Source organism: Melanerpes formicivorus, unplaced genomic scaffold, assembly GCF_026170545.1.
Source record: "Melanerpes formicivorus ecotype bairdi unplaced genomic scaffold, bMelFor1.0.p_v2 SCAF_1, whole genome shotgun sequence".
In the NCBI taxonomy this organism is placed as follows: Eukaryota; Metazoa; Chordata; class Aves; order Piciformes; family Picidae; genus Melanerpes; species Melanerpes formicivorus.
Window position 1 is genome coordinate 40,887,782 of NW_027142353.1, and position 22,295 is coordinate 40,910,076.

A 22,295-nucleotide genomic window follows, 5' to 3' on the forward strand; every position below is an offset into this window, starting at 1 on the left:
ATTTTAAATGAAACTGACTTTGACTGGGGTCGGAGTGGCTGGAGAGCTCCCAAACAGAGAGGGACCTGGGTGTGCTGATCGACAGCCACCGAGCCAACAGTGTGCCCAGGTGGCCAGGAGGGCCAATAGCATCCTGGCCTGCATTAGGAATAGTGTGGCCAGCAGGAGCAGGGAGGTCATAGTGCCCCTGTACTCTGCTTTGGTTAGGCCGCACCTTGAGTACTGTGTCCAGTTCTGGGCCCCTCAGTTTAAGAAGGACATTGAGACACTTGAACGTGTCCAGAGAAGGGCAACAAGGCTGGGGAGAGGCCCCATGAGGAGAGGCTGAGGAAGCTGGGATTGTTTAGCCTGGAGAACAGGAGGCTCAGGGGTGACCTCATTGCCCTCTACAACTACCTGAAAGGTGGTTGTAGCCAGGAAGGGGTTGGCCTCTTCTCCCAGGCAACCAGCACCAGAACAAGAGGACACAGTCTCAAGCTGCGCCAGGGGAAGTTTAGACTCGAGGTGAGGAGGAAGTTCTTCACCGAGCGAGTCATTCGTCATTGGAACGGCTTGCCCAGGGAGGTGGTTGAGTCATCGACCCTGGAGGCGTTCAAGGGGAGATTGGACGTGGCACTTGGTGCCATGGTCTAGTCATGGGGTCTGTGTTGATAGGTTGGACTCGATGATCCTCGAGGTCCTTTCCAACCCAAGTGATACTGTGATACTGTGACTTCTGGCAAAGTTCAAAGGATAAACAAACCAGCAAGACTGAATAGGGTTTAACATGTCTATAGGAAAAAAAATACATGTATTTTCTTTTAAAACAATGACTTAACCATCTATGAAGAGAATGAGATTTTTCTTATTGCCATTAAAGAAAAACAAACAAACAAAAACCCCCACAACCAACACAAATAACACTCAGAAACAGCTTAAAATGGACAGTGCAATTCTGAAACACACCTGCAGTCTCATGGTTGGGGGGAAAGGAAAGAGGCTATTCTCATAAAAAAAATTATTATACTTACTTTCTTCAAGCTATAACCAGCATGAAAAATAATGGGAGGCAACAGAATGTTGAAAAAAACTTCTGGGTCAAATGTTACCTAAAAAAAAAACCGGACATGAAATTTCAGTTAGAAACAGACATACACAAATTGTCAGGCCTTTTTCCTCTGTCATTTTCTGACAAGTACTATTTTTGGTTGTTGAAAGAGCTATGCTGGCCCTGGAAATACCAGCCAGCTCTGTAGACACAGCAGCAAAAAGCACCTAGCAGTAAACAGCACCTAGATAAAACAGGCATTTCACATCCAGCACCAACAATAATCTTACAGCAATTCCAAACATAGAATTTTTTAGTTCAAAAAGAAAACTAACAGAAATTACCCTGGAGAAAAAAATCTTGGTGTTGGCCTTAAATCTGAATAGAAGACCTGCACACATGTGAGACTAGGCTCTCTTCACCTCCTAAGCACAGGTTAGAAGACGAACAGAAATGACATGGAGCCATTGACAGCCACTCTTTGGGTGCGGCCATCAAGCCAGTTCCTTATCCATCTAGTGGTCCACCCATCAAACCCATGTGTCACCAGTTTGGAGACCAGGATGTGGTCCAAAACCAGCAACAAAGAAAAATACTTTTTAAAAAACCACCATAAACAAAGAAACAATTCTTCAGTAGAAATTACCAGTTCCCTTATGTTATACAAGGCAGCATCAAACTTTTTTGTTCATCTAGTCCTTGTAAATTCTACAGATGTTGGAAAATGTACATCCAGTCTTCGAATAGCACTTTGGGAAAGCACTACACACGTGCAGCAGAGTCCTGCTGGCAGCAACGTGATACAGAAGGTGCTTTTGCATCGCACATTGAAGTGCTGTTACTATTGGGAAAACAGACACTTGATACTACCTAACATTTAAACAGGAGAGAGTAGGGAAGGAAGCATAGATAAAGGCAAAATACTCATACAAGTACAAGGAAAGACACCTCTCACCTTCCGCAACATGTCATTTTGCTCCACGTTGTGGATCTTCCCAGGGCTTATTTCCCCTTTGAGCGTATACTCAAAGAACTTCCCACTGACGTTAACCAGCAAGGTTGTAAACGGCCTGTTCTCCTGCGAGCAGCTGAACGGCTTGTCATGGCCACTGCTGGAGGGAGTCCCATATCTCAAGATCACCCCAACTATCAGTCCTGGAAGAGAGTTAAAAAAAATCCATGAGGCTGATTTGCTACTCCTGAACCTAATCTTCTAGTTTCAAAAAACATCCAAGGTATAACACATAGCTGTACAATATATATGTATCATAAGCATCTTGCAATGAATTACTGTCAGTTGTCATGCAAAGGACGAGAGGTCCTGAGTGACAAATAAAATGCTCCTTATCCTGTTTTGTCTTCCTCACCCTCATTTACACCTCCAACAAGAAAACTGTGAGTTGCACAAAAGGCTAAACACTGAGCATATCAAATACATGTCACTTGCTGAGGACAGAACGGAGTAGGTGCAGCATTGCTGGTAAATAACACTAACCATATCTGAGCTGAAACAGTGATGTTCGCCATATATTTTTATGGCTGCAGCAAGGGCACAGCTTCTTTTCTTCTGGCTGGAAATTCTAAGAACGCAAGAAATGCTTGTTGTGCAGTCACCTGCATCCTCTGCACTACAATTCAGAAGACATATGTAAAGATGCCAGCTGCACATCTTTTACAAGTGTTTTCCACCCTTCATAAAACAAACAAAAAAACGTAGTAAGGTAAAAAATGAACAATCATAAGAGACATGAGATTAATGAATGTAAGGAAAATTACTCAGCCAACACTAAGGGATGCATCAAACAGTAACAAAAAATAATTTGGAACCTAATGGAAAGGCCATGCCAGGAGTGTGACAGTTTTAGGCTGTTTCAGTTCAGTCTGTTCGGCTGTTTCTGTGCTGTGTAGTTTCTCTCTTCTGTTCTTGCCAGAGCTGACCTTGGACTAATGAGATAAGAAAACTAACTTTTTTTCCCCCCTCCCTTAACAACTGCTTTGAACTAACAGAATTTCCCTTAATATCCATTTTCTCTCTAATCTTTTTTGGGAAAAAAGGAGGAAGGGGAAAAAGGGGTTTGGGGGAGAACCCAAAGGGGGATTTTCTCCTCCTGAGGGAGCCTTCTGTGTTACATTCTTTCCTGTATATTTTTATATGTACTGTAAATACTCTATGTTGTGTATATATTCATTGCATTTCATTCTGCTTGTAAAAATACAGCCTCTTTTCCATTTGTTTCTCTGACTGAGTTAGCTGTGGTTTGTGTGTGTGGGGAGAATGGAACTTTTCTCACTACCACACAGGCAGCAGGAGAAGCACAAGATTTTAACTGACTGCTGTTCCTTTTACAATGTACTAAGAAAAGAGCAAGACTCCAGTTGTGCAGAGAGAATGTATAAGAACAGCCAATGTGGTTTTGGTCTGGTAAGCAAACAAATTGATACCCACTTACTAAAAGCTTCCCTGTTGCCTTAGGTTGATCTGTGATTTAACCTTCATTCCAGACAACTGCAAGATGAAGATGGATGTTTGATCCTTTTGTTGACAAATTAGTAGTCAGTGTTGGCTTTGCTCCCTGTGACCCTCACTCTGCAGCCATATATCTCTTTCCCCAGGTGGTAAATAAATTTGCCAGGTAATAACCAGAGAATAAATGAGGTAATCCTAACACACACACAAAGACTTATCATTATGGCACAGCATAAAGAATATCTAAACTGTATCCCAAAAGACAACAACTGAAAGAACACACCTAATTCTCTTCAGGTTTAGAATGAAGAAACAGTTTTATTGCAAGAGAAGGTACAGCAGGTAATAGCTGTGACACTATAAGGCAGCTTGCCTCTGGCCCGCTCTCTATAATCAAGACAATGTAGCAGCCACAGGATCACTAAAAAGTAACTGGAAGATTAAGATGTACTTCATTTAGGAAAGAGGACTACATACTCAAAGAGCACCCAGGGGAAGAAACCGTCTCAGCAAGAAAAATCTACTTACTGAGATTTCAACTTCCTGACATTTTAAATTTGGAGGTTTATACAAGCACATTCCTAATGACTCCAGAGCATTTTACAGCTATGCATAATGGACACATTGGAAATGCAGGTCTGCACAAAGTGACAGTTTACAAGCAAGTCACTTCAAAGCCAGTTGTGTTACCAGTTATTACTACAGACATCTTCATCAAGCCATACAGGCAAGCAGACAAAGATTTCTGCTGCTCTTACCCCCCCTCTCACCTAGGAAGCGCTAGGCTCACATAACACATCAGGCAGACTGTCACTTAAAAAGCCTGAAATCATGTAGTAAATCAAAAGCCAGAATGAAAACTCTGCAGATGAGCTTACACATAGTACTGGCACAAAGGTAGGTCCACACCACTATTAAGCTGAGAATACTGAGTGAGACACCAGTAGATGCTTCTGGGGCTCAGAGACTGTCCCTTAGTGCAAAAGCAGATAGGAAATCTTCATTGCTACCACATTAGTAACAGCAACTGGAGAGCTGGATGTGATTACATTATACAACTGGACAGAATCCACTCACACATTTCCCCCCCATAATAAGATATACCAGTTATTTTAAAACCAGTTTTGAAAATATGCAAATTATATCTATAAACCAAACCTTTGAAAATGATCCCTACAGCCAGGCTGCTGTCCTGCAGCAGGGTGCAGGTGAGACCAATGTCAAAGCAAGAGGCTAGCAGAAGCAGTCAAGTTGCTAAAGCTACCTATGGCTCAGTCATTAAAGGAAACAGGTATGAAAGCAGAAGATACCCAATGAGACAAGACAAACTGCATGGTCAGCTTCATTAGTAAGAAATACTAGGCATCTGGTACAAGAGAGGAGTTAGAAGAAGGAAAAGTATCCTGACCTTACAAAGGTCTAGGTACTATATTTATCATATAGTCTCAAAAACCCCAGATTTTGGACATTAAACAGAAATGCATCAACTGGGCACATCTGACAGACCTAAGCTACAGAAATCCTTAACTCATTAATGCCTTTTTTTATTCTTTTTTGAAATTGTCTTTACGCAAGTATTTTTCATTTCCCAATTAACATCAAGCCTTTTATACACTAAAAAGTTACTGGACTTGTTAGATGATTCTACATCCCATCTCGCCTGACAAAGCAACATCAACAAAGCTTATATAGTCAGGCTTTAAGGTCTCAGAAAACCTAAACACTCAAGCACTTTTCAGGCAGACCAAACAGTCTGATACACAGAATGCCTTTTGAAGATGCCTTCCATTAGGTGTTATACAGAAGACCAGGGCATTCTCTGTAAGTTCCCACTGGAGACTTAATTTCAGTCATTTCTGGAACACCAGAGTTGCAGCTGCAGAACAAGAACAGCAACAAATGAGACAGCTGGTATTGTTCAATGTAGAAACCTATTTGGATAGTTTAGACTTACTTCTAGGCTATTGAGCATAAACTCAGTGTAGCTTTGCTGCTCATTTGGAAGCAAAGGGAAGGATGGATGCTGGATGCTATGAATAGATACAGAATATTCAGTAAACAAACTGTTATTTCTGCACCACAAGGTCTCACTGCTGAAGAGTTTAAGAAGAATCTGGATCAACAGAGCAAGTGTTTATCTGACTTCAAAAAAGAAACTTCTAGGGCCGCTAATCCAGGGCCACTGTCATTTACTGCAAGATTGTCACAAGAGAAAAGCCTAGAAATGGGCTACAAACACTTCCAAATTTAAGACAAACCTCATTTTCAAAGGTTTGGTTTATGATGACTGTTGCAACATCAAGTTGCACAACTTGCATTCTCACTTTTAACAGAGAAAGCCTGTATCTTGGCTGTACAATGCTGATCACACAGCTGGTACACACAGAGAACATTTTACTGGAAATGAAGCATTAAAAAGCTGGGATTTTTTTTCTAATGTAAAACAAATCAATACTGATAATGAAAAACATTAGACTTCAGGCACGATCAACACCAACCTAACAATACGCCACTTCAAATGGCTTATTTACTTTTTGTTTTGTGTGTGTACAGAAGTCACTGAAGTGAGCGTACGAATTCAGATAAGCACACAAAACCACAGGCACTTGAGCCATGCTCCGTGTGGTTGTCAGCTCAGTTCTCTGATGAAGAGGTATCCCTGAGGTTTCCAGGAGCTTCAGAGGTCAGCAGCCTGCAGGAACCAGAGGTACTCACACTCCACAGAGTCCCTTCAGTTAACCTGAACTGTGAATCAGTGAACTAAATCAATCTGTGAACTCAACCTTGTATAGATACAGCCCCTTCCATACACTCCTGGTCAAGGGCCAAGCACTGTGCAGTGAGGATCTTTCACTATGCAGTGCAGTTTGTACTAGCCATGTTTCAGCTTGAAGGAAACTCAGCAGAGACCTTACTGCTGTCTGCAGCTATCTCCTAAGACAACAGGGGAAGATAGGACAGACTCCTCTGAGAAGCACACAGTAATTATACGTAAAGACAAGAAAATTGTTGAAATGTGGCGGGGGGGAGGGTGGAAGAGTCAGGTAAGTTGTTTGGTTTCCTGGTTTTCGAACAGTGCAATGGCTAAGCACCAGAACAGGGCACCCACAAAGGCTGTGCAATCTCTACCCTTGCACATAGCCAATACTCATGTGAGTATGGCTCCCAAGCTGTGGGGGCCTGCTGTGAGCAGAGGGGTGGACAAGACTGCCTTCAGAAGTCCTTTCCAGCCTAGATAATTCTGCAATTCATACTCTTTCCCATGAATATTTGGGACCTCTCAGAAAAGCACTTCATGCTGCAAAGGTTTCTCCAAAAGCAACTTTTAGTGATTCCTGGGTCATTCTTGGGGATTTCTGTGGCTTTGGAGTTGGTTTTGTTTTACTTTCTCTGTTCACCCTGACTTGCCCACTGCCCTAGGCCAGAATGCAAAATGTTCTACTGCTGTTAATGCCACATAAATGCACAGAAGCAGATAAAGCACTTGATAGTAGTACTTCCCCATTTTCTTTAATGTAAACTCAGAAAATTTTGGAAATGATACAACAACAAATCTTGACTGGTTTGTGAAGATGGGGAGCACTGTCATAGTATCATAGTATCATTCAGGGTTGGAAGGAACCACAAGGATCATCTAGTTCCAACCCCCCTGCCATGGGCAGGGACACCCCACACTAGATCAGGCTGGCCAGAGCCTCATCCAGCCTGGTCTTAAACACCTCCAGGGACGGGGCCTCGACCACCTCCCTGGTCAGCAGGAAGACTCAGTCTCACCTTGACACAAAACCTGTCTCCCCTTAGTACAGCCCACACAGAGGCAGAGCAGCACATTGAGTACTTAGACACCAGCTTCCTTGTAGTGCTAGGTGATGGTGAGTAAAGTGTCTGTTTTGCTTTTGAAAAACACATAAAGAATACATTAAAAGGATTTATTTTTACCAGCTTGAAGTCAAAGAAACAAAGATGAAGAAAAATTTGGCTAGAAGGATGAAAGGAAGCCCTGTAAGTATTTTCAAGGCAAAAAACTAACAGTAATATTAAATTATAATAATTATTACAAACTATACTATAGTAGTTATCATGCAGCTTGTTTTACTACAGAGCATTTGTGTGCATCCAGATATCACAGTTGTACAGTTTTACCTAACATAGCCTGAAATACCAAGGGAGAAAGCGTTGCACCTAACGCAGAGTCAACCTTTGAACATCCCAGTCCAGACCTACACATTTGACAGCAATTTATAGGGAAGTTTCAGCCCTTTTTACAAAGTAAGCACTGCATCCAATCCAGAACTGACAGAGCACCTTTAAAAAAATGAGATCAAACATTACATACCACTTTCAGAAGTGCTAGCAACCTGTGCTCTATACCATGTGCTTGCCATTCACCACTATGCTGTACAGGAGTGCAGAGAAACAGCACTACACAACCCCTTGAAGAAGGGCCAGGGAAGTGACTGCAAGGCTCCAGACCTCCATTAGTGCCCCTCATTTAGCACTGCTGATCTATTTAGCTACTTTCCTAATGGTGCAACACTGCCAAGCATGGCACACATCAGCCTGACACAGAGCTGCAGAAGATACAAGACTTGGAAATGGGAAGGCTATTTTGAAATTCATCCTTCTGTTTGGCAGTTTATGTTCAGCAGCATAAACACAAGACAAGTCTTCACTGCATTTCAGTAACACACCCCCACCCCCACCCCCTGCCCCGAGGTGTCATTTTTCAACTGGGAATCGAGGCAGGTGATGCCAATTCTTGAAGTCTGAAGGAAATTTTGGGGATATCCAAAGCCTGACACACTGAATAGCAGATTCAAGGTCATGCTTTGTCATTGCCTCAGGGTTATTTTAGATAAGGAAGTTAAAAGACAGTGAGCAACCTGGTAATTCTTCCTTGTAGGCAAAAACAGCAGTGTGTGGTTAAAGGCATCTTTGTAGTTAGTATTTTATTAACTTTTAAAATAAGCACAGTTTTGAATTTAAATAAACAGATTATTCAAAAACACTGTGCACAACCAAATGTCAAGTGAACTTGCTGGCTCTGCACTGCTGGGCATGTGTACTGTGTGCACCTTCACCTTCTCATAAGCCTTGGGTTTCAAAAAACCCCCAGGATGTCTAGGATGGTGGAAGATGCCTTCTGACTAACTGTTGCTCTTGTTTTTTTTCTAGGGGAACTAATTGTCTTTCAGGTGATGTTAGTGTGAGCTAAACAGTAATATGTATAGTGAAATAGTGGGGGGAAAAAAATGAAGGTCAAAAATGCATGTTCTTACTGATGAGGGGGTTAAAGAATAGGCTTAAGATAGAGAAATGTAGTTTAAAAATATAACTGTGGAGAGATTTCAACAGAAGACTGCTTAAGAATTTCAGTAGTTAGTTTCTGAAGAACTATTACAGTTCACATAGAGATTCAGATTCTTACAGGAGAGTGGTAGCTCAAAAAAAATTAGTTTGTCCAAATAAACTGGAGGGATGGATTAGTTTGTCCAAATAAATTGGGGGGACGGATAGACAGTATCAGCAAGATGACAACCACAAAAACATGATCATAAAGACATGGCAAAATGATAACCAGTAAGAAAAATTACTCCCTGTATTATCCCCTAGAATCTAAAATCCAGGAAAAAATAGTTAAACAACCAACAAAAATCCAACTCAAAACAACAAGAAAACCCACAGACTACAAAAAACAAACAAACAAGCAACAAAACCCCCCAAAACCAAAACCCCACACCACACTATATATTGAAGAACCTAAACTGAAGGTTCAGCCCTGGAAGAAACTGTTGTTCTGTGGCAGGAACATGTAACCTCTGGACCAAGCACAGCACTGTAAGTCAAGGCTCCTGAGCCAGTTCCAAGCTTGAGTAGTGACTCAGAGAAAGAGCTGAGAGAAGCCACAGAAGGCAGTTCAAAGGGACACTCCCAACTTAGAAATAACCAGTTATAAAAGGCACAAGTATTTGTCAGAGATTACAATTCACATGTTTTCAAATTAATTTACTGCATTACTACTTTTTCATGCAACACAAATTCAAAGCCTTTAAAAAAAAAATAATATTTTTAAAAGATTCTTTGTATTTTCAAAAGTATAAATATTCCTCCTTAGCTACATAACCCAAAGCAGTGAAAGCCATACCCGTACCAACACCACACACACTCTGAGAGGTGAATGGGCAATGGGCAGCCACTGAGACATTAATCTCTGCCCCACTGTGGCTCACTTTCCTTGCCCCATAGAGACTCCCTAACAGGGTACCAACTGCAACTGGTCCCAGTCCTCTTGCAGCAGGAGCAGAGCTGAAACACTTCTTTCCACAGACTTCTAAGCCAGATGAGGAAAACCCCCAAACACTGAGACTCTTTTCCCCAGGCACATTGGGGACCACAGTGGCAGGCACCGAGAAGGACGGCACAAACAGCAGCGACTCTACAATAGATAACAGAAAACTTCCTGGTTATTGTTGCGTTTTGTTGCTGCTTTTCTCCCTATTGTCGCATGCACGCTAGAAATGCTCAACATATCTTCAACGAGAGGCCACAAGCTCCTCAGAGTCCAAAATGTAGCATTATGCTGCTTGTTACAAAAACATTTACATTTGTATCACCTTGCTCCGGCATTAGCAAGAAATTAAGCTCTCCAGTTTAAAAGAAAAAAGCCCAGACAATAATTATCCCTCCACTAAATCCTGCTGTAAAGCTCCAGCAGCAGGAGTTATTAATTTGTCATTGCAAAGATCAGCCTTCAATCTGCAACCCAATTGAAATTCATTAAGCAGCAGCAAACTCATCACCGACACTGTCATTTTACGGTGAAGGTTTTACATCAGGAGAAGATGAAGGGGGAAGGGGCAGGAAATACATCTGTCTCTTCATGGCTTTTTGTTCAGAGACCCCACAATATCTACAAGGAGAGCTGCTAGCTATAGATAAACCTGTTTTCTTGCTTTGAGGAGTGCTCACTTGAAGGAAATTTTAAGTCATGAATGTTCATGGAGGCCTTCACAGAATCATGGATTTGTTAGGGTTGGAAAAAACATCTGTGAGCTTCTGATTAAAACAGGGTTTCATGCAGTCTTAGGAAGTGAAGAATAGGAAGACCTTTGTTCAAAGTGAGTGAACTAAAATTTGTATCAGAACCGTTTTCAGCTGTCTCAAGGAGAACTTCCCAGTACTACTCTCTTACCAGAGGTCTTTTTGTGCCAAGCCTCATCTATTTACTAACAATGCAGCCTCCTACCTGTAGAACACAGGAATTTTCAAGGGAATCTTTCACTGATGCAAGCCCCACACTCTCTAGCTGTGGGCAGAACACTTCAGGCACTTTTAAGCAGGATGGTTTGTGGCTTACAGGGAAATGTGCCAACAAAAAAGACAGAAATAGCAGCAACCCTGGATTTCTATGAGCAACACGTTAGACCACTCTTGCACAATCCAAAATACATACAGTCTCAACAGAAGAGCTATCCCATCTTGTAGGGGCAAGCAGCCACTTCCAGATGCACCTCCCAAAGCAGAGCTGTGAAGCCATGTGTTCTCTGTGTTTTGCCTTTCTGGGTTACTGTTTTGAGCAGATGCACTTCAGTGGCCATGGACTTTCCACAATCACACCACAACTCTCAGTCCCCATCTACAGCTGTCCAACCTGCTGACCCAGCCACTCTAACACCCATCCCACTTCACACGCTAGGAACAAAACAAACAAACAGAACCAAAAACCATCCACAACAAACCCCAACAAACCAAAAAAAGCACCAGAAACTACTGTTCTGGGACCTTATGGACAGCTGAATGGAGGGTGAAAGAAACAGATTACTACTTGCCTTAGACTGCATTTTTCTGTTCTCATCCATAAGATTGAAGCATCTCTTTTAGTACTAAGTGCAGAACCCAGGCAAATTGCTATTGCAGCAGTCTGCAGCAGCTGTACAGTTGTGACAGTTGTCTGCCTGACCCTGGACTAGAGAAGAAGGAGAAAGATTGCACTTCAAGCTGCAACAAAAGACAGCCAAAAACTTAGCCTGCCCACAAGCAGCACATTGTCCAGAGGTCCTACAGCTGCAATTCTCACCCTCCTATTATCACCCTCCTCCTTTCCTCCTAAACTGGTACAAACTTAACTTTACTCCAGGCAAAACCATCCTTTGGTTCCCAGTCACAACCTTCTTGCTCTGTCTCCACTATGGACTGACATCTTCCTGTGGACAGATCTCAGGTGCTGTTCTGGCCTGACATTTTTGCCACCCCTTCCAGCCTCTTCAGCATTAGTGGTATCAGCATGGTGCCTGATCAGTCATATCCCCTCTGTATCCCACCTCAACTCTAACCCCAGCATGTCTCACCACAGGCACAGACATACATGGTTGGGAACCTACAATTTCATGCGTCCCCCCAGTACAAAGGTTCCAGGTGAGTGTTAGTAGTAAGATCAGATTTGCTATAAAGAGCAGGCAGTTCTTTATAACATGGAATAATCTGACTCATTGACTCCCAGGACAGCCATTGACACCACAGGGGCTTGGTTGCAAGATCCCATGACAGGGCAGAAAAAGGAGTAAAACATCCTTCCAAAGGCTGATCTCACTTACATGAGCAGAACCACTGCACATCCCATGAGCTTGCTCTTGTCCTAGGCACTTTAAGTGCATGAAGTAATTTGTTTATACTGTCTTCTGGCCACTCATTCTTCTCCCCTGCATTTTCTCCTAAACAAATACAACCTCAAGGACAAATAAGAGATCCTCAGATTGAGCCAGCAGTTTTCACCACATGAACTATTTCATCACATCTCCCAGTCTCATACTAAAATCTTGGGTTTGGACACATGTAAAATAATCACTGTAAAGCAATTCTTGCATTCCAAAGTGGCTGAGTAACCTTTCAGGAAGATACCAAGCCAAAAAAAGGATCTTTCTATTTCACTCTTTTCACATCACTGCACTGTCAGGGCTGTTTCAGATAAGCATCACCAAAATAACCTCCAGACTTCCTTGTTTCTCATTACATTATTTTTATTAATACAAAAAATAAACTATGTGCAAATAGTTCAGCTCAAAAGTTGCTTGCTTTTTAAAGGATTAACTGTATATAATAGGTAAGAAAACCTGGGAACCTGCACATTTTCCAGCAGAAGCATGAACAACTCCCACTTGGCATAAAACTAGAGGACAGGGGACAGACCCAAACCCACAAGATAGCACAAAGAGTAAGCAGGCCATGAAACCAAGCACTGCTACTCACTATGCAAAGCCTTTACCACTTTTACATATACGAGTTAATCAGCCACACTACTGCTCAGATGTAACCTTCATCACCTTTTCTTTCAGTTTTTCCATTTATAGTTTTCAAGTTAAATACAGCATCAGTTAATTCTGACTTCACTTTAACTTCTCCAAATAGACTCTTTTCTTAAACTAAGAAAATATTTGACAGAATAATACAAGTTCCAGTGACAACAGCATGCAATACATGCATTGTATGGCTTACAATGGCAATACCAAACCACAGAAAGTACCTCATTCAATAGCATTGTGGTTGTTAGGACTCTGGGATCAGATACATAATTTAAACCAACACAGAAACTCACAAACCATTGGTTTATGTGGATAACAAAATACACCACCCCATATGTGAGTGCCAAGACACCGTACATCTGTCAACAGAATGAGCTACCCCTGGAGAACACACAACTCTTTACAACAAGCTTTGTATTTTTAAAAATTATACACTAGTACTGTTGGGTTTGGACAATGTAGTTAAGAGATGAATGATTATCCAGACACGTGGAAAAACATCTCTTGAAACTTTAGGAAGTACTTACTCCGTGATTTATCATTGTTTCAATTTGCAAGTTAAATGGCAATGCACGTACACTTATTAATACCCTCACAGCACAAAAGCTGGGTCAGTAGGTAATACACAAAGACTGCAGATTTACTCCAGTGGAGGAAAAGTATCTAGAGTAAGTCATTGAAAGCTTTTAATTTGCTTCCACCAAGCTTACTTTTGGTACTATCACTCTGTATACTTTGACATTTAGGAACGCCACTAGGATAACGGAACAGCTCTTGCCCAGAGCCAGAAGGAAACACAGCTGTCATCTCACCTACATCCAAGCAGCCAAGCTTACAAAATATGAAGAGAAACCAGTTGGAGCCTAGGCTTGCCTGTTCCTCCCATGACTGCTTCAAGCTGCAAGTCAGAAGATAAAGAACTTTTCCTTTCATCGTACTGCTTGAGGCTTCCAGCCAATCAGAGCATTGTTGCACAAATGTGATACTTCCCACATCCCAGAAACTGCATTTGAACATGTCTCCAAGCATTAGAGTTGAGTTAATTTACATCCCATGGACAGACACCGAATCTCTTTTCTCCAATTCATGTTGAATAAGTCACAGAAGTGCTATAAATGAAGTTCATTTTCTGCAAGCACTTAAAGTCCCCGGTGTACTTGAAGAAGAGAGTTCTGATTTAACGATTTGCCTTTTACAAGCCATTAGCAGTTTGCAAGAGCTCCTATACATTCACCTTTCAGGTTGCTCATCAAGATAGGTGGGGGAAAAAAAAGAAGAGTAGTCAACTGCAAACAAAATAAATTATGGTGCTGAAGTATAAGCATCGACTCCAGAATGGCAAACTACTAATACTCAAGTTCAAGCTCAATTTCAAAATCCAAAGACATTTTAGGACAAAAATAAGATGTTCTTACAAAGAATTTGCAGCTTGCATACCTAAGAAGAAACAGAAAATATCAACATTTGGTTCAAGCCTCAAGGGAAAAAAATAATTTTAAACTTACCCTTTTTTTTTTTTCCCTTCTTAATTTCCCTTAGATGTCAGCTGAAAGTTAGTGACTGAAACCACTGACTAAAAAAACCCACTTCTTTCAGTTTAAAACAGAAAATGTTTTGGAGAGAGTTCTAGAAAACTCCCAAACCACAAGACTTAGAGCAGTGGTTTAAACTTCAGCTACATAGCTTCTTACACAAGAATAATTCAAAGTGTTAGCATGTTTAGCACGGATTTCTTAACAAGATACACCAGTGTCATGGCAAATACTTGAAATAGATTGTGCACGGCTTTTTGGCTCTCTAAGGGTTTGCAGAAAGAAGCTAGATCCTTTACTTAAGCTGACTGAAAACCAAAAAAGGTAGCTGTGAAACAGCAGCTTCCAATTCAAGATAGCAAATTTGCACACTTTCTGCTATCACAAATGAGTCCAACTAGTGGTAACCTGCAGACGGTCAGCAAGTTGACTCCTGTGTATCCAAGGATAAAACCAGAGCTCAAATCAGAAGTTTGGTAGTTAAAGAGTCATTCACAGATGCTGCCTAAACAATCTTACTCGGACTATATTTCCCTATGATTACCCACAGCTTTTGTCAGGAGACAAAAAAAGACAAAAAATAAAAGTTTGTCTTTCTGGAGCAGCCCAAACTGCTCTTTTCTAGCACATCAGCAGATCTTTATCTGCAACTTCAACTGCTGCCATTTCACTGCAAGTAAGTTGCACTTCTTGTGCATCTCCCACTCATGCAATGACCAGCTCCCTCTGGAAAAAGTCTAGGTCCCACTGAGCATCAAACGGGCAACCCAACTACGCAGGCTGTAGTGCTGCCTGCACAAACAGCTTCTGCCAAGTTAATTACATCTTAATACTCACCCTGCTAAAAAGACTTGCAGTAATTCCCACTAATCAGGACCAAAACCAAGGCCCTGCTGTGCTATATAAAGTATTCTTTATGTAAACTGCTTGAACATTTAATACAACAAGAGCATGGAGCTACAAAATTGACAGTTATTGCTTCAGCCTCCAGATACGGCATTGCAAGCACACACCTGAATTTAAAGAGCCTGCAGAAAGGTAAAAAGCTGATTTTAAAACAGTGCCTCTCTGGAGATTGCAGAGCCAAATAAATATTACAGCCAGACAACCTTCAGAGGTGTTAACAAGACTCAAGACTCTGCAATCCAACACTGACAGACCAAGTGGTCTCTGTGGTACCTTCACCTGATGCTGCAGATTTTGCAAAAGGCATACTTGCATGTCTTGTTTTTCTGCAGACAAGGAGCAGACAGTATTTCTACTAGTTCTGTTCTAACTCAGTCCAGGACACAATCTTAAGTAAATCCAAGAGATATGGTGGAATGAGGTTCCACCATGTTTGAGCTGTCTAATGAGATACAATGGTCTCATGGTCTACCTGTTGATTTCTGGGAACGAGGAGCAATTAGGGTTGGACATTGTTAACAGATTTTCTGTGCCAGAAGTAGCATGGGAGATGTTTTGTACAAATGTACAATAGAGACCAGCTGCTTCAGTGCAACCTATCAAAATTACCCAGTATGAATATGAAAAAAGAAAAGAAGTCTGTGACAACTGTAGTACTGCCTGACAGATAACAGCTAGGCAACTGATACCTACAGAAGGGGAAATTTTAAAGTAACAGCTTCTACCATCAATAATCACAGACATCCTGGTGTCAGGAGATTCACTCACATCAATTCCCACCAAACCAAGAAACATTAGCAGAGATCTGCAAAAAAAGCAGATGGATCCTAAAGATGGAAATTTCATGCAAAATAGTTCACTAAAAATCTGAAGAAAGCAATATTTAAAATATGCACCTAGGTGGCTTATGTAGCAATATGCCTTCAAAGGAAATCTCACTTTCTTCCCTCACTATAACTACTATTTTCAAACTCTTAGTTTGGTATTCAAAGGCTCTATGGACCACTTCTGTGAAATGTCCACAAATGTTGACAAAACACTTAATCTATGACTTCAGGTTCCAACAGTTATGGTGGACACTCGGGACAGGAAACATGGTGGGTTATATGAAGTTACCGGGCACAAAAGCCAGCTCAGGTTCGGTCACTGCTACACTTGTTCTCCAGTGGTTCAGGTGGCTCCTGCTACACTAACTCCCAAAACATGCAACTTGAATCCCCTGGCTACAACATCACAGACCTCCACCCTGGTCCCTTTGGATGACATCATCAGGTTTAACATTGAAATGAACTCCTCCTCTTGCCCATGCTCTGGCTTGAACATATCCACAGACTGCAGTGGCTTAGCAGCACACCTGCTCCAAGTGGAGTCTTAACTATGAAGCATAGACTCTTCAGGAGTATACCCACTGCAGTGTAGACTGCTCCACAGCCACACTCACTTTGGGGTGCACCAGCTCCCTTGTGGCCTTATCCACAACCATAGTCCCTTCAGAAGTAAATCTCCTCCAACACAGCCTTATCCATGGCTGTAGTCTCACCAGGGACATATCTGCTCCATTATGGGCTTACCCATGGCCACACACTTTTGAGGTGAGGCAGCACAACCTCATGCACAGCCACAGATGCTTCAAGGTGTCTCTTCTCCACTGTGGACTCATCCATAGACACAGACACTTTAGGGTGTTCTGCTCCTGTGTGGACTCATCCACAGGTTACAGTCCCTTCAACATGAGTTCATACTGGAGTTCCAGCCTGTGCTACTGCACAGAAACAGCAGCGATGTCCTGGACATCTGCCAGCCCAGAAACATCTACATTGCTATCAATATTTTGTTATCAAAATGTTCCCAGGCACAGCAGATGATTAGCAGTACAGTCACACAGCAAACAGTGACATCAAGAAGTAGCCACTAATAAGCACAGGACTCTAATGTTAGAATCTAATCTAACATAAGGCAAGCAAGCCCCATGGCACAGAAGCCTGTCAATTAATAGCTAAACAGCAGTACAGCTATAAATTCAATCTGGCACATTCCAGTCAAACCTGCTGTTATCTCAAACCCTTTGAGCTTCATGTCAGGCACCAAAAAGGACTGTCATGGCTTCAGCCAGCTAGTGGCTAAGCCTCACCCAGTCACTCACTTCCCCCTACGGGATGAGGGAGAGAATTGGAATGGTAAAAGTGCAAAAACTTGTAGCTTGAGATAAAGGCTATTTCATAGGCAAAGCTTCCCATCAGCTGGCAGGCATTCATCCATCCCCAGGAAAGCCTGAATGTCCCCTCCTTCCTTCTCCCAGCTATATATGCTGAGAGATCTCATTGGTCACTTGGGGTCAGCCATCACAGCTGTGTCTCCTCCACCTTTTCATGCACTCCCAGCCTTCCTGCTGGTGGGGTGGTGCAAGAAGCAGACAAAGCCTTAAGCTGTGGAGCACTCATTATGCAGTAGCAACTAAAACATCCCTGTGATACCAGCACTGTTTCCAGGACAAATTCAAACCACAGCCCCATACCAGCTACTGTGAAGAAAATTAACACTATCCCAGTGAAAACCAGCACAGTAATGGACTGTCACTAGCAAAACATCATACTCTCTTTAACTATAAATGTCTTCAAAAAGTGCATTTGACACTTCAGTAGCTGTATGAAAGCCCCCAAGTTTGGTTGTTGACTCAACCAAAACAGATTCCATAATGAAAACTGTAAGAAAGTATTTTTCAAACTGGAATATTAATAGACTGCAATACAAATAAGTGTCATATTTCTGATACAGTATTAACAGGTGTTATGTTTGGTTTGTGCAGTTGCTAAAATAGATGGTACCAACGGCACCAGAAGCCCCAATCAGTCACAAGAGACATGTCCATTGTGATCTGCACCATCAGTGCCAGGCACATTAGGTACCCATACCCTGAAAAGCACTTCAACAATTTCATTCCAAGTAACTATTTTAAATTAAATTGTACTAACTTTCTAACATTGTATCTGTTTAAAGGGTTGGCCATAGCTGAACCAGACAGTTCTATCAAAGGCAAACTAGTAATCTGAGATGCTATTTAGTTGCTGTGGTACTGGAGCATTGCCAAGTGCTGCATGCTACATGAGTACAGCAACTATCCAGTGACCGTTCACACCTGATTAATAAAGTATTTAGAAGCAACTAATCTAACAGAGGGTAGAACTATTTAAGTGCTTTATCAGAACATCATGGATAAAACTTACTTTAATACCACCCACCACAACACTCACAAAGCAGAATCTGAAGGCATGCCACTCCTTGTTGCAGTACGTTCAAAACACTTGAATGAGTCCAGAGAAGGGCAACAAGGCTGGTGAGAGGCCTTGAACACAAGCCCTATGAGGAGAGGCTGAGGGAGCTGGGATTGTTTAGCCTGGAGAAGATGAGGCTCAGGGGTGACCTCATTGCCCTCTACAACTACATGAGGGGTGGTTGTGGCCAGGAAGGGGTTGGCCTCTTCTCCCAGGCAACCAGCACCAGAACAAGGGGACACAGTCTCAAGCTGCGCCAGGGGAGGTTTAGAGGTTTAGGTGAGGAGGAAGTTCTTCACCAAGCGAATCATTCGTCATTGGAACGGGTTGCCCAGGGAGGTGGTTGAGTCATCGACCCTGGAGGCGTTCAAGAGGAGATTGGACGTGGCACTTGGTGCCATGGTCTAGTCATGGGGTCTGTGTTGATAGGTTGGACTCGATGATCCTCGAGGTCCTTCCCAACCCAAGTTATACTGTGATACTACTTATATTTACAAATATAGGGAACATTTCACACTCCAGAATCAACTTTGATCTTCAGCCAGCACAGCAAGGTGTTCCTTCTTCAGTGCTCCTGGCATAATACAATGCAGCATCCTACTTGGAATTGCAAGTACTTTTTTTAGATAAGATTTGTCTTATCAGACAAGGGCAACTACCAACAGCAAGTAGAATGAAAATGTGAAGTTGTAAGGTTTTAATGAAAACAAACAAAACTAAACTAAAAAAAATCAACCACACATAAGGATAGAGACACTAGTGTATCACATGCTGCACTGGAATACACTCTCAGCACTGTGCTTTTAACAAAACGAGTATGTTACCCAAAGCTAACATTTTATGCCAGCCCAAATACTTCACAATATACTGACAACCAAAAAAACACCCTGGACAATCCGTCCATTCATGATCACTGGAGTTCATAATTTCTACTTATTCTTCATCCTTTGCAGATGCAGTAATCCTCATGAATGCAGGCTTTCTTTAGATTGTAAGGGACAGCAATAGGGCCATAATGAAAAAACATCCAAAGAAAATCCAAGCTTTCACAGAGTGCACTGAAGATTCGCTGATATGAACGAAGGACAGACAGAAAATGTACACACTCTTCAAAACAAAACAGTGCAAAGAGTGGCAAAAAGGGTTTGTGAAGCACTACATAATTTAGATACCACATTTCAAAAGCCAAAGATTTATAAATAAAGTTGTTTTACAGCACCCTCCCTCCCAAATACACAGGAAGACTACCTTGCCCTGCCCCTTTGGTTTAGAAATCAGTAAGTCATAGAAAAAACAAAAAAAAAATTAATGCTAAAAGTCAAATGCAGCTATGGGTATGTTGGAACTGTGGAACACTCTGCTGCTTCTGTACTAAAAGCATGTTCACATAATAGTCACATAATGTTCATAATATTTTACTTTATAAACAATACCGCAAGAGTAACCAAAGTATTAATAACCTTTATTAATATGAAAATTGCCAGAACTTATCAACAGGTTTGATGTACAGTGAGAATACATTTACAATGGGAATGTACAGTATTTGGGCAACTATAACAATTTAAACACTTTTATGCAAGCTGGGAGGAATATAACAGAATACCCAGGAGGTGAAATGGCACTCAACCACATGGCGGGGGAGACTCATAGTATCATTCAGGGTTGGAAGGGACCACAAGGATCATCTAGTTCCAACCACCCTGCCATGGGCAGGGACACCCCACACTAGATCAGGCTGCCCAGAGCCTCATCCAGCCTGGTCTTAAACACCTCCAGGGACGGAGCCTCGACCACCTCCCTGGACAACCCATTCCAGGGTTTCACCACTCTCATGGTGAAGAACCTCCTCCTCACATCCAGCCTGAATCTCCCCACCTCCAGCTTCATTCCATTCCCCCTAGTCCTATCACTACCTGAGATCCTGAGAAGTCCTTCCCCAGCCTTCCTGTAGGCCCCCTTCAGATACTGGAAGGCCACAATTAGGTCACCTCAGAGCCTTCTCTTCTGCAGACTGAACAGCCCCAACTCCTTCAGTCTGTCCTCATAGGAGAGGTGCTCCAGCCCTCTGATCATCCTTGTGGCCCTTCTCTGGACACGTTCCAGCACCTCCATATCCCTCTTGTAATAGGGACTCCAGAACTGGACACTCAACAACAACCGTTATGCCAAAGAGGCAGTGAATTAACCACTCACAACTGGTTGTACCCAGATAGGGAGTGCTGCTGCTGTGTATTAGAAACTTTGGGGCACTCATGTGCCAGGCATGGCAGGTTGCCGGCAGGAATGTCACACAGTCTTCAATGGCTGGTCTGGCTTCAGCAGACAGGGGGCTATTAATGACGCTATCTTGACGGGTGCTTGCTTTGTCCTGGGTGAATTGAGGCACAGCTAAATCCTGGCCACAAGGGGAATCAGGCTTGGCTCCAACTCCTAAGCTTGTGGCTTCTCTCATAGCTTGTGGTGTGTACACTCATGGCTTTATCCCAGGTGCTGGACTGGGCAACTTGAAGCTATACAATTTGAGGCAGTTTCAAACCAGACAAGGTCCAAGCAGGTTTATGCACACAAGGCTTCAGTAAGGCTGACCAATGCTAAGCAAGGTTTGAGTAAGACACAGGCAACTAAAAATCAGCCTGTATAGAAATCTTGCCCAAGATAGATTGAGCCAATAAGGGCACTGAAACCAGCACATGGTTACCCAATGGGATGGGGTTCTGCCAGGCTGTGGCCAGAACACATACCTTTACCACAGATACAGGGTTGTTTACCAGACATACATGGTCCTGTCCCCTCTGTTCCTTTTCCCATGTTACCCTGGTTTTCTGCAGGAAAGAGGGGGAGAGGATGACCATGTCTAGACACCTTAACATCTGTCTGGGTCTGTGCTGGGGCCATTTGGCCCTACCATGACAAAATGGAAGCTCAAACTGGGTAATTCTCCTTACAGTAAAGTGTTGCCTAGCTATTAGGCCCACAGGCATGCAGAATCTGTTTTGGGATCACAGATAATTATCATCATGAAACAAGCAGACTATCATTTTTTCTGGCATAAGTACTTGTATATTTCAGAAGGAACAACAGAACTTTGAGGATGAGTACAGTATTACCACTGTTACCATAAAGTTTCAGATGATGAGATCCAGAAGAAAGTCACCATCTAAACTGTTATAATAGCAGAGCAAAGACAAAAGATGTGCCTGGTTACTCATGCTAAGTGGTGCCAGACCAAACTGACAGGTTATTGGGAAATACTCAGACTGCAGTCAGCCCCATTTTTGACCACTAACAACAAATTGCAAGAAAACCCAACCAAAACAAACAAACAAAAAAACCCACCCCCCACATAAACATCATTAAATGTATAAAACCACTAGGTTCAGCTTCGGCGACACTCCAAGCAAAAACTCCTCTTTTCCAGCAGTCAAAGTGAAAGATGTATTACTAAACTCACATGAAAGTTCACAATTTGGTGCTGCAATTCTCCTGTCACAACAGTTAAACAAAAATCTTGCATCAAATCAAACAGGAATAAAGGCCTGAGGAGATCTTTTGCGATGAGCAATGCACACAGTGCCTGTACCAAGATACTCATGGCAAATAAAAAAAAAGTCACCAAAAACAACACCAAAAAAATCACAGACCCCTCCTGTTTTACCTGTACTTGGACACCCATAAGCAAAAAGGAAAAATCATCTCCCAGAAAAAAAAGCACAAGTCCCTCACACACTTCCACGCCAGCTTAAGTCTCAGCATTGTGGGGAAGAGACACACCAACACCCACATGCTCTCTGG

General features: G+C 42.3%; 1 protein-coding gene across 2 annotated transcripts in view; it reads right to left on the reverse strand.

Moving 5' to 3' along the window:
- SLC9A7 (solute carrier family 9 member A7) overlaps nt 1-22,295 on the reverse strand; it is an 80,478-nt gene that overhangs the window by 44,403 nt on the left and 13,780 nt on the right. For both annotated transcript variants that reach the window (XM_068140974.1, XM_068140966.1), the window contains exons 2-3: nt 1,983-2,182; nt 1,011-1,088 (exon numbers count right to left, since the gene is read on the reverse strand). In XM_068140974.1, coding sequence (XP_067997075.1) covers nt 1,011-1,088; nt 1,983-2,182 — 278 coding nt within the window. The remainder of the gene's footprint in view (nt 1-1,010; nt 1,089-1,982; nt 2,183-22,295) is intronic.